General features: G+C 40.0%; 1 protein-coding gene across 11 annotated transcripts in view; it reads left to right on the top strand.

Annotated features, from left to right (window-relative positions):
- Positions 1–12101, top strand: part of RBFOX2 (RNA binding fox-1 homolog 2) — a 266284-nt gene that overhangs the window by 77197 nt on the left and 176986 nt on the right. For 9 of the 11 annotated variants that reach the window (XR_005557887.1, XR_005557886.1, XM_039353078.1 and 6 more), the window contains exon 2: positions 5057–5107. The exons of the other annotated variants lie outside the window; for them this stretch is intronic. Coding sequence is in view for 7 of the 9 variants with exons in the window: in XM_039353078.1 (XP_039209012.1) it covers positions 5057–5107 (51 nt within the window). In the remaining 2 variants the exon portion in view is untranslated. The remainder of the gene's footprint in view (positions 1–5056; positions 5108–12101) is intronic. 11 annotated transcript variants of the gene reach the window in all.

Here is a 12101-nt window from a genome sequence, read left to right as displayed (position 1 = left end):
CAGACCATTCCATATCTGAGTCCATTAATATTATAATGCACCTTTAGTAAATGAACAAACATATAATAAACTTCTTCACATTCATGCTTTCGATCCTGACCAGCTCAAGGTTGACTCAGCCTTCCATCCTTCCAAGATTGGTAAAATGAGGACCCAGATTGTTGGGGGCAATATGCTGACTCTGTAAACTACTTAGAGAGGATTGTAAAGCACCGTGAAGCGGTCTATAAGTCTAGGTGCTATTGCTATGGCTATTTTTTTTTCCTTGCAACTATGCATTTTTAAAAGCATCTGTAGTCGGATGCTGATTGTCGGAAAAAAATTAAGTAGAAGTTTCTAAAGCAATGGTATGTATGTGCGAGAAGATCACTGTGATTGTATTTAGTTCTGGATTACTCAGAAAAGGATGGCACAGAGGTATTAATTTGGATTTTTTTTTCATTCTGAGAAAAAAACAGTTAAATATACACTTGTCAAACTATTCCATATTTGAAACACTAAATTTAGTTCTTGTTACTGCTAGAATAATAAACTTTCAGATCTTATTTCCTGCTCCCCCCCAAAAGGAGGAGCTCAGGTTGCCATAGAGATTAGAGTTGTGTGCCATAGAGAGACAATGTAGATTAGAATACCAGGAAGGAAGAGTGAGTGATGTCACTAGTTCCCTCTATAGTACTGGGGCATTAATCAACAGTAGAGCAAATTCACATAATCATAGAGGAAATTGCAAATATTTCTGAAAAAGGGTTATGGTGTTATTATTGGTATAACAGAACAATACTATATGAATATTTTATTTTGTTTTTTTTCCTTCTGGAGGCTTATTCTTAGAATTTAAGTATTGCATCATACAGATCCACACACTTTTCAGAACTTAATTTCAGTAGTAGTTTACCAACTTCTGAAATAGATCCTAAAGCAGCATCACAAGAAGCTTTATCTCCTGGTGTTAAAATCTAGTTTGAGTATAGATAGTTGACCAATTTTCATCAACTAGTTCAGTGGTTCTCAACCTTTTTAATGCCGCGACCCCCAACCGGTCGTAAGTTGAGGACTACTCAACCGGTCGTTAAGTCGAGGACTACTCAACTGGTGCAGCACCGTTTGCAGAATGGGACTTTTGGCGGGCTCAGCCGGGCAGAGACAGCCTGGACAATTCCTATGGGCTTTTGAAAGCCAATAGAATTAGACTCTATTCAAGAGAGTCTCTTCTATTGGCTTTCAAAAGCCAATAGAATAAAAGGGAGTAGCACAGCTAAGGAAAAGGAGGGAAAAAATGGCGGACTGCGTTGTTTGGCAACCCCCGTGAAATGGTCGTTCGACCCCAAATGGAGTCCCGACCCACAGGTTGAGAACCACTGAACTAGTTACATGTATGTATGTATGTATGTATGTATGTATGTATGTATGTATGTATGATTAAATATGTTTAACAATTCTTAAATAGAATACATGGCTTGGCTTATATGCATTTCACAGGGAGTATTGGATTTTAATGTTTGGAATGGCTGCTGACAAACTCCTGTGCATTATTAAGGTTTCTGAGGCATGTTCTAGGAATACCTCTATGCAATAACAGTTTTTATCCATGCTATCTCCTTGGTGTTCCTTAACATGACCTGGGAACCAATTAAACTGGTTCCTTGGTGTTGTTCCTAGTCCTTACATATTTAAGGAGAAGTCAGTAAAGCTAGATACTGTCTGAGGAACATCTGTGCCTAATTGCATATTTTCAAAGAACTGAAAATGAAGTTTGGAAACTAGTTAACTAGTTTTTCTATTTATTATTTAACTTTATATGTGCTGTCATGCTGTGCATTAAAATCAGGAATATATGTGCATAGCAAATAAGATGTGTAGCTTCTTATCTGTGGGATATGTTGAATACAGTTTATTGTCCCTATTTTGTTTTCAGGAAATATTTTTTTCTCAGCTAGTCCATGCGGATTCAAAAATACATTCATATAAACATTCTATTGAAATTAGTGTATGGCAGAAAGATTGCATCCATACCCACGTGCAGATTTGGATTATGATTCTAGAGAAATCCTCCAGATATTTTCTTAAAAAACAACAACACTTCTTCATAGGAAACACACTTCTGGGTAACTGAAAAGTGTGTGAATATATACTTTTTAAGTACTATATAGAGTATAAATCTCATAGAAAAACTTTTGTGTGACTGATTTTATATACAATATAAAATTACATTTACATAGCAAATTGAAAATCCTCTTTTTTCCTTACTGTACAGGGGGATTCATATATTTTATATTATATGTATAGGAGGACAACATATATTCACAGGTATTCAATATACAGAGATAGTATTTAATAGTAAATTTACAATGAAATATCCAAGAAAATCTGTTTTTGTTACATTTTGAATTAATTGATCTGTAAATGGCTATTTGTATGCTTTTAATAATAAGACATTGACTGTAATGAGACAAAGGAATATTGAAATTAGGTGTAGTGTTGTCAGAAGCTTGAGAAGTTAAGGCTGGAGATCCATCTGTTCTTGGAAGAAGAAAAGACAAGTGAATGTTACTTTTTATGTACTGTAGATGCAGTACGTAATTATGTCCTGTTTAAATTCTTCCACTTTTTCTTTGGATCTCTTATTTCCTAACCACAGTTGTCTCTCTGAGCCGTGGTGGTGCAATGATTAGAATGCAGTACTGTAGGCTAACTTACTGCTCACTCCAGGAGTTTGATTCTGAGCGGCTCAAGATTGACTCAGCCTTCCAACCTTCCGAGGTTGGTAAAATGAGGAGCCAGATTTTTGGGGCAATATGCTGACTCTGTAAATTGCTTAGAGAGGGCTGTAAAGCCCTATGGAGTGGTATGTACCATATTTATCCATGTATAAGATGCTGTTTTTTCCTGCAAACACCTTGTTCAAAAATCAGGTGTGTCTTATACAAGTGCAGCGTCTTATACACGAAAAAATAATAGTAAACTCCGCAGCCCAGAGCATGCCTGTGCAGGTTCTTTACATGCTATTGCCATGCCGCCTGGTGCAGGTGTCGATCCCCTGTGGGCTTGTCACTAATGGGAGGGGGGGCAAGATCGTTGGATGTCAGCGTCTGGTGGCAGCGGATGGGACCAGCAGCATGGATGGCAGCAACAGCCCTTTCCCTCCCTCGTACCTGTATGCTGGCCGGGGACCCTGTGGAACGCAGCTGTGAGGCTGTTCTGTTTGATAATAGTGGCCGACCGAACTTCTGGATTTTCTGGCTCAGCTGTTTGACGTGGAGAAATGGCGGGGAGTTTAAAACCTGCCTTCGCTTCCCTTGCCTTGCTGTCATGCCAGTGCTCATGCCGGTTTGTTTACCAGGATTAGAAGGCTGCTGCTGTGAATTGACTATGCATGCTCATCGTGCTGGATGCTGGTTAGATGGGGGGGGGGGTCGGGAGACGTCTATTTAGAGCGCTGGGAGGTGGTTGCTCCCAGCGCTGACTTTATTTGCTGTAAACTTGGAACTCGCATGCCAGAGCGTCTTATACAAGGGTGTGTTTTATACACAAAAAATACGGTAAATCTAAGTGCTATTGCTATTGCTACTTTGTTTAAAAGATATTAGGCCTTTGTCCTAACTCTTAGTAACAATATTTCAGCTTGTGTCCTTGAGTTTTCCACAATAGCAATCTTTGCAGAGAATAATTATTCATAAGAGACACCAGCAAGTTGCTGACCTGTAAAATTAGTAGCACCAGTTACCTCTGGGGGAAATGCCAGGGCTGCCAGCAAGTTCTCTGCTCTACATAGAAAGTGATATTTAATTATTATTATGGTACAAAGATTGGGAACTATGAGAAAGACATCCATTTACAAAAAGGAAGTTTTAAAAAAAATTATATTGATACCTTCTTTCTGCTTTTAATTCTTCACATAAACATGCTCTATGTTTTGTCTTGCTTCTAGTCATTTCCTCATCAAGCAAATGTTTGAGCTGTCTAAAATGGATCATATTTACTTTGCTGCTTCAATATCCGGTGATTGCTTGTATTGTCAGTACATTCAGTGTAGATGTCACTGATCATCACATTGTGGTTTACCAAATAGGAATGTACTTGATCATAGAAATTTCCTTTGTATGCACAATTAGTCTTAAAATAAGTGGTGCCTCTGTGCTATTTTTGTTATTATTTTGTGCTAAGAAGTGATCTAGAGATAAATATGGGTATTCGAGAGATTAATGGAGACAACTTCTATAATACTGAGTAATTTATAATTATACCTATTTGTGTTTATATATTGCTATTTCACTTAGCAGATGCAGAGCAGCATAGTTTTATTTCTTGTTCTGCTATTAATGGAGCTACTGTGATAAAACTGTTACATTACAAAAGAAGAAGAAATAAACCTCTTATGTAAAAAATCTATCTGACATCGGATTCTATAATTAGCAATATGTGCGCTTATCACTGTTCACTTCCTGAAATAATTAGACAGCAGAAGTTGCCAAAATAAAAACCTTTCATTTTTAAAGAAGAGATTAGAAAAATACAATATAACCCCCCACACTGCTTTCTCTGTATGACTTTATACATGAAATGCAGCTGACAAGAATGCAGCATGCTTACAAAATCCTGTAGCTTAGATTAAATATTTAAACCTTCACATGACATGGTAATTTTTGTAAAATAATGTTTCAGGCAGTGGAACAAATTATGAAATTCTTGAATTAAATAAGGTAATGTATTATTTATGATAATTTCCTACTTACATTTTATAATTAATTTTTGTTGCTTTACCTTGGCAAAATGCCTTATTATTTGAATTTATTCTCTCCAATCGTGCAAGAATCCAGGTAGGCAATAACCATTCTTGCAGAATACTGTGTCACAGATATGAACGTGGAAAAGATGTTATCTAGAACCTTTATAACTAAATCAGGTGTCCTATAAATCAATTATATAATCATTTGTTCCTAGGAAAAGATGTTGGAATTTTATTTATCTCTTTTCATTTCATATTAGAATATTTTCAGTTATTCTGGATAGATATCCTTTTATTTTTTCACAAAGTATAATCTTTGCTTTATTTCAGAATGAGCCTCTGACTTCCAGTTATCATGGATACCCAGGAAGAGATAGTCAGGTAAAAATTATTTTATTATGTGGGTAATTATTAATATCATTATTATGTAATGGCTGTTGCTGTATTAATGTTTTATTGGGATTTGTAATTATCCTACTATTTGAGTTTTAGAACAACTGTCTCCCATATTGTGGAAAAAGAGAACAGCAGTCCATCTTCCTTTTGGTGGGTATTTGAATTACTATAACTGGAAGAGCTGTTGGAAGTAGACCATGGCAGACAGTGTCTCTGCAGAGCTTTGAGTGAGGGCAAAAGAGGAAGTCACATGCCAACATGATTGTGGTGACAGAGACTTAGAAAACCCAAGGCATGAATGAGGAAATGAGTAATTACTCTGTTGCTATAGCAAAGAGGATGTCATCTGTTCCACTTTACAGCCAATTTTGCAAAAAGGTAGAATAAATCAAGAAGCACAAAAAACTTCTAAAGAATATAGTAGGCAGGTGGCCAGCAAGCATTTCTGAGAGAGAAGAATGAGTTCTGTTACTTTTTTGGCCAAAGACTGGATGAACAACAGTTACTGGATCGAGGAAGAAGCTGACTATGTACACTGTTTCATAGTGGCAAAAATTCCAAGGGAGGTAGACCTAATTTTGGATGTTGTGCACAATATTGAAAACATAGCTCCTCTTACCAAACTTATGTTCGGAATTTTATGTTTCCCAAATGCTTATATTTTAATTGTAAAAGGAACGAAATAGAGGAGATGAAATCTAATGTTGAAAGAGATGTTCAATGTAAAGTATAAATTTGTAACATAAAGTATAATACTAATTGAATAAAATCATTTGCAGTTGATTTTTCTTACAAGATTAATATAGAAAGCAAATTAGTAACAGTTTTGATAGGCCAAATAATTGCAAAATGTTTTGTCAGTATAATCTATACTTTTCAGTGTGAACTTATCAAAAATAAGACAATTTATGTTTATTATGAGAAAACTTAGCTATAGCTCAGAAATGAACTCTAGTATGAAAAAGCTTTTGATTGACATTGTACAGGCCTGTTATCCTTGCTTCACCCATATAATCCAATGAACTGGGTATTAAACAATAAACATAAGCAGAAAAGCTGGATCGGGATGACAGCAGTAAGCTTAGTACACTATCTTCTCTAGTGATGCCCCATTCAGAGATTGAGGAGAAACGGATTGCAAGAAAGTAAGCTGTTTGCTGTTCTAGGCATCAAAAGTAGTGCATTCACACTGCACTGCTTTTATACATAGCCCAGGATTGGTGAACCATGGGTGCATTTACAATACTCTCTTGAAATCTTTTTAGTAAGCAATATTTGTAGGCAATCTCTCTTTTGCCTGACCATTCACAATTGCAAAGGAAGAGAGTAAGCTATTTGCCAAGCACACCTACGGTTCCCATCCCCAGGCTGCATCATAATTGCATTGCTTTTGATATATAAAAAACAGTCAGCAAACACTTGAGCATTCCAAGGGGTGAGAAAGTGGTTAGGAGGCAAACTAAAGCTGAACTGGTGAAACTGAGTAGTCTTGTCTTTTTCCAGCTGTGATTTCCAACTTAGTGACCTCTGTTTAGAAACCGACTTGCTGGTTCCAGTTAGGTTTATTAAGCAAGAACTATTTGTAGATTTGTTAAAAAATCTAATAATCATATGTATTGCAAATTATTGAAACAAGTCCCAAGTTTTGAATTACTGTATAATATAAACAGCTTTATGTTTAAGAACAAGGCTCATATTTGTTGACAGGATGGGCATTCTGAATCTGTTCCAGATTGGTTAAGAAAAAGGAAAATAACCAACGTGGCTAGGGTCTATAAAGAAATTTAATCATAACAAGATTTTAGGGATTGCATTATTCAATAAATATGGATTCTCAGTAATAGCCTTTACATTCCATCTACCAGTTTGATCTGTTTGATACAGAAATAGTTGCTACGCTTTCTCTTAATCTGATTTTTTTACTTTCATTAATAAGATTTCAAAGCTTTTAACTAATTTCATTGGGAACTCCTAATATGAGTAACTTCTCTGTAACCATAGCGGAGATCGATGGGACATGGGCAACTCTATATCTGGATGGAGTGTTCTGTTGCTAAACATAATTGATTAAAGCAAATTATACTTTTGAAAACAGCCAGTCTTTTCTGTTGTAGACGAACCATAGATATTTTAACAATAATTATATCTATCATCAAGATTTTCCCATGTCTTTTTGAACAAATAACAATTTTGAATCTTATGTAGCCTTATCTGATCTAGTGCAAGCTCATTTGAACTCTTTATAGGCAATATTAATCAGTATTTGCAAGGCTATTTAATTCATATTTAAATAGTTTAGATGGGTTTCTGTTTCTAAAAATGGCTATGAATAATTAATAGTGTATTCCCAATCTGTAGTATTTAAGTGTTACAAATGTTTTACAGAATTTGACTTTTTCAGATTTAATTTGTCAACCTGCCATATCCCAGCAATATGCTTCCTTCAGCCTAGTTTTTAATCCTTTTTAATCCATACCATTGAGAAAGCTGATATTTTCACATTATTTAAAATGCAACCTGGTATGACTTAGCCTACTTCAGTCAATTTTACTGTACTCTCATAAGAAATGCGTTGAGGTAGGCAAGATCAGGAAACAGCAAAGATATCAGAAATTTGTGTCATAGAATATAGTTACAGAATTTTGAAAGCTTTCCAAAATATTCCTCTGCCCTCTATCAAACCAAACAGACTCAAGGAAGAGTTATTTTGATTTATTTTCTGATGCCTTCTCATTTACCAGAGTAGTTGTTTACTTTCCCACAATGATTAGTGCATTCCTTCCTCCCTTAAGATTATCGCCATACTCCTCTCTACTTTCCTTAAATTTACTACTATTAAAGAATTGCAATACAGTTCTGGTCACATATACATGACCCGAAGAACATTCTTTTCTCTATAATTTTACACACTATAAAAATTAATTTGCAACGGGTATTTTTGAAAAAGTATTATAACATGTGAAATAGCAGTTCAAGTTTCAACTAGTTCTTCATGATTTATACAAATTAAGTGATTGCTTATGATATATTTATGATAGAAATTGGTCTTAAAGTCATTTTTGTAAGTGAATGCACATTATGCCTAAAGTCAATAAAACACTATTATCCTTGATTATAATCAATGATGTAATTAACTTAAGAAATCTAATAAAGTCTTAAAGTCCTCAGAATTCCCAGCTATCATGGCCGTTTCAACATTCTAGTCTACAGCTTCTAACATTAGGTTGGAGAAGGCTGTCTTCAGAGTTCTAAATTAGAAACAAGAAGTTTCTGCTCTTCCTGCCAGGCTGCCTGCCCGCCTGACTGCATCTTAAAAGAAAAGGTGTTCCAGGTCTGCCTTTGAATACATGGCAAATGGAACAGAGACAGAATGCTTCCTTGGCCCTTTTCCTGAAGCACTTTATGATTGTTGTTTGTTTATATGTGTTGCTTCTTCCCATGTAAGCTCTTCTGGGTGACTTTGCTTAAACTTTTGTTAACTAAGCACCCTCTAGTGGAGAAACGTCATGTTTCTATTACAAAATAAACATTTTTTTCCTCTTTCTGCATATATATATATATATATATATATATATATATATATATATATATATATATGTAGTGCATGACTTACTACCACAATTGAATCCAAAATTTCTCTTGCTGAGACTAAGTGAGTTTTGTCCCATCTTACGACCATTTTTGCCACAATTGCAAAGTGAATCATTGCAGTTGTTAAGTTACTACCGTGTTTCTCCAGCACTGGAGATGGATAATCCACCAATGGGTTAACTTAATCCTCCTGCCCAATCAGATCAAGTCAGCCAAACGTGCCACGCCTGTCCTGGGCCTGTTTTCCAGTTTCAACTTGATCTTGCCCAGAACAGACGTGCATGTTTGGCTCACAGGCAGGTAGATCTTAACCTATTAGTGGATTATCCATTAGTCTTCTAATAACTTTAATAACTTTCAACAACTTCTAGCCCTCTCAGTAGCATTGGGACCAGCGCTCCTCTAGAGGACTCTAACTTCATCTGATTCCCATTGGGATTCAGTTACAAACGGAGGCTTCCATTTTTCTCTTACCTTTCTAGCACAGTGCTGGGCTCAGCGCTGTTGCAAATTCCCCCCCCCCATTTCCCCCAGCTCACCTTCGGCATCAGAGTTTGTGGCTGCAGCTCCGACGGCCCTTACGGCGTTTGGATCAGCCTCCATGAGCTCCAAGGGCCTCGGCTTGCTAATTATCGCACCAGAGGCTTCCAGCGTTCCCGAAATGCCACCAATCAGCTGGGGAGGCCATTTCGCCCCGTCTCTTCTGAGTTGGGTGAGCATTAAAAGGTAGCCGTTTGGAACCAGAGGGGGTGAACGGAGTTGGGATGCGGCCGCCATTTTGTGGACCATGTGGTCATTCCCAGCCCTTGCCGGCTGCAAGGGGAAGCAGGGGGAGGTGGGGGGAAGGAATTTCTACCAGCTTCTGCATTCGTTAGCTCTCCATTAAGGGGCATCTCCCCTTCCTTGTATATCAGCCTGGGAATAAAAATTCATCTTCAATAGAAGGCACAGGCCTAGGCAGTAGCCCCATCGGTTACGGCTGCCATCTTGGAGGCTTCATCATCCTGCCAAGGCCGCCATTTTGGAGGGTCCTCATGCTCCAGCCCAAGGCCTACAGAGGCCTCTTTCGGATCTAGGCCCTTCCCGGGTTCCTTGTTTCCAAGGATTCTCTGGGATCCTTCTCCTGTCCTCCCTGGAAACTCCTTTTGTGGCATTTGTTCTTCCCTCTCTTATTCCTTGCATAGGCCCAATTAAATTAATTGGGCCCTCTGGTGTCCCCAGTCCTGGTCACCACCTGGCTAGCTGATTAACACAGTAGTTCCAGCCTCTGACTCTGTATTAGTTGCCATCCTTTTAAATTGCTGGCCTGGCAACACAGCAAGCCTCACTAGCAGGCCCCAATCCACCCTCTGGGGGGAACTTATAGTGACTGCAGGTAGGACCAGTCTTTTGGATACCACCGGTTCGGTGACCGGGGGGGGGAAGGGGAGTTCTTACCAGCCGTTGCCCTACACCTTTATCAGCCAATTGATCCTTTTTCCAGGGGTACTTTCTCGTGCACCTGAAGTTTTTATACTAGCATGGAGGATAACATGGCCTCCCAATCCAAGGACGCCTCCCTTCCTTCCTCCGTCCGGAAAAGACACAGGTCCCCTAGCCAAGAGGTTGCTGGTAGGATCTCAGCCAAAGTCAAACACAAGTCTGTCTCTGGGAGGAAAACCTCCAAATTGGCTGAAAAACAGGCCAGCAGGAGACACCAGGCATTGGAAAAAGAGTTTTTAAAGCCTCAAAAACAGGCTAGGGCAGAGACTGCTCAGACTGAGTCCACCTTTTTTGACTTGCCTCTTGGTCTCTCCTACCCAGGAAGTCTGGTCTCCAGTAGAGCCTTCTACTTCCTCTGGTCAGCCCGGCCTGGAATCTGACACACATACATTCAGGTCTCTGACCACCCCACGGGTATAGCAGGCCCCAGAGGCCACCTTTACGCCCATGGCTGCGGGGCTCAGAGGGGAGGAATCCAACCTTCCTCCCTTAGAGGATAGGCTCCAAGTCCTGGTGGCTCAGGTGGTGGAGAGGGCTCTCGTGGCCAGGTCTCCACTGGTAACCAGGGCAGATTCCTTGCTTTCCCTTCCTCTTTCTCGCCCAGCTCATCAGAGTTCTCACGATCCTCCCTCCCCCTCCCATTCCTCATATAGTGGGGTCTCATTAATCCCAGAGCAGGAGCAGGCGCTTGACGCCTCGTGGTCGGAGGAGGAGGAAGCGGCTCCGGATCTGCCCCGTTCGGCGGTCTATTTAATCCATCTCTCTTTTTATCTCTACTTCGCAAGGCTAGTTCTGCAGCGCACGTGGGACCTGACCGGTCTGCTTCAGCGACTACTGCAACGGATGCAGAGGCAGACCCCATTTTTGTAGAACCGGTTGTCATGCAACACCATGTTCACTGTCCACCATTATTCCTCAATGCAGTTAAGAAACAATGGGCCTCCCCGGGCACCTTTCCTCTTCTAGGTGGGAACGATAAAAAGTTGTTTATCGTAGATTTAGCAGAGGCACTGGACGTGCCCATAGTAGATGAGCCCCTGTCCCATCTCTTCTCCACTACCACTATTTCAGGGGATATGTCTGAGGCCTTAAAAACTGAGGAATGCAGATCAGAACTGGCATTTAGGAGGATGCACCAGGCGGCGTGGTCTATTAGGGCTTCTACTTCAGCCTCGTTTTTCACTAGATCTGCCCTCATCTGGCTTCGTCAGCTCCAGGCTAGTATCCCCCCGGACGATGTCCGCACACATCAGGACCTGAGCAAGTTAGTGGCCGCGACGGAATACGCTTCCGATGCGACCCTACACGCTGCATGGTTTTCCTCCCGGTCCTTGACGTCCAATGTGAGAGCCCGTCGCCTGCTGTGGCTAAGACATTGACAGGCAATCGCCAAGGCCAAGTGGCGTCTGGCAGAGCCCCATACCAGGGTAGCAAATTATTTGGGGATGCTTTAGCCCTGTTTCTGACTGAGAATAAGGATAAAAAGAAAATTCTGGCCCAGCTTACCAAACAGTCCGATAGGTGGACTAATCCTTATAACCGTAGACAGTTCTTTCAATCTGCCCCTACTGCTTCGACTACGCAAACTTCACGAGCCTTCACTCTCAGGCAAGACCGTCCAGTCGATAGACCGGCCGCAAGACCCAGGCAACAGTTTCAGTCCAAATGGCCCTTTCATGATGGGGGACATCCATTCCGCAGGAAATGACTTCCGAGCTGATCCTCCCATAGGGGGCAGGCTGTCCCTATTTGTCGCTCAATGGGAGGTCACCACCACAGATGCCTGGGTCCTGTACACCATTCGACATGGTCTATCCCTAGAATTCACTGCCAGTCCACCAAGACGGTTCATTTCTTGCCCCCAATCAAAAAACTCACTAAGGAAAGGTCTCATGCAGGGGGCCAT

The sequence above is a fragment of the Crotalus tigris genome, unplaced genomic scaffold (genome assembly GCF_016545835.1).
Source record: "Crotalus tigris isolate CLP2741 ecotype Arizona unplaced genomic scaffold, ASM1654583v1 scf7180000018491.14276545383:2951260, whole genome shotgun sequence".
Lineage (NCBI taxonomy): Eukaryota > Metazoa > Chordata > Lepidosauria > Squamata > Viperidae > Crotalus > Crotalus tigris.
Note: the sequence above shows the minus strand (reverse complement) of the source record. Positions and strands in the feature narration are given on the sequence as shown.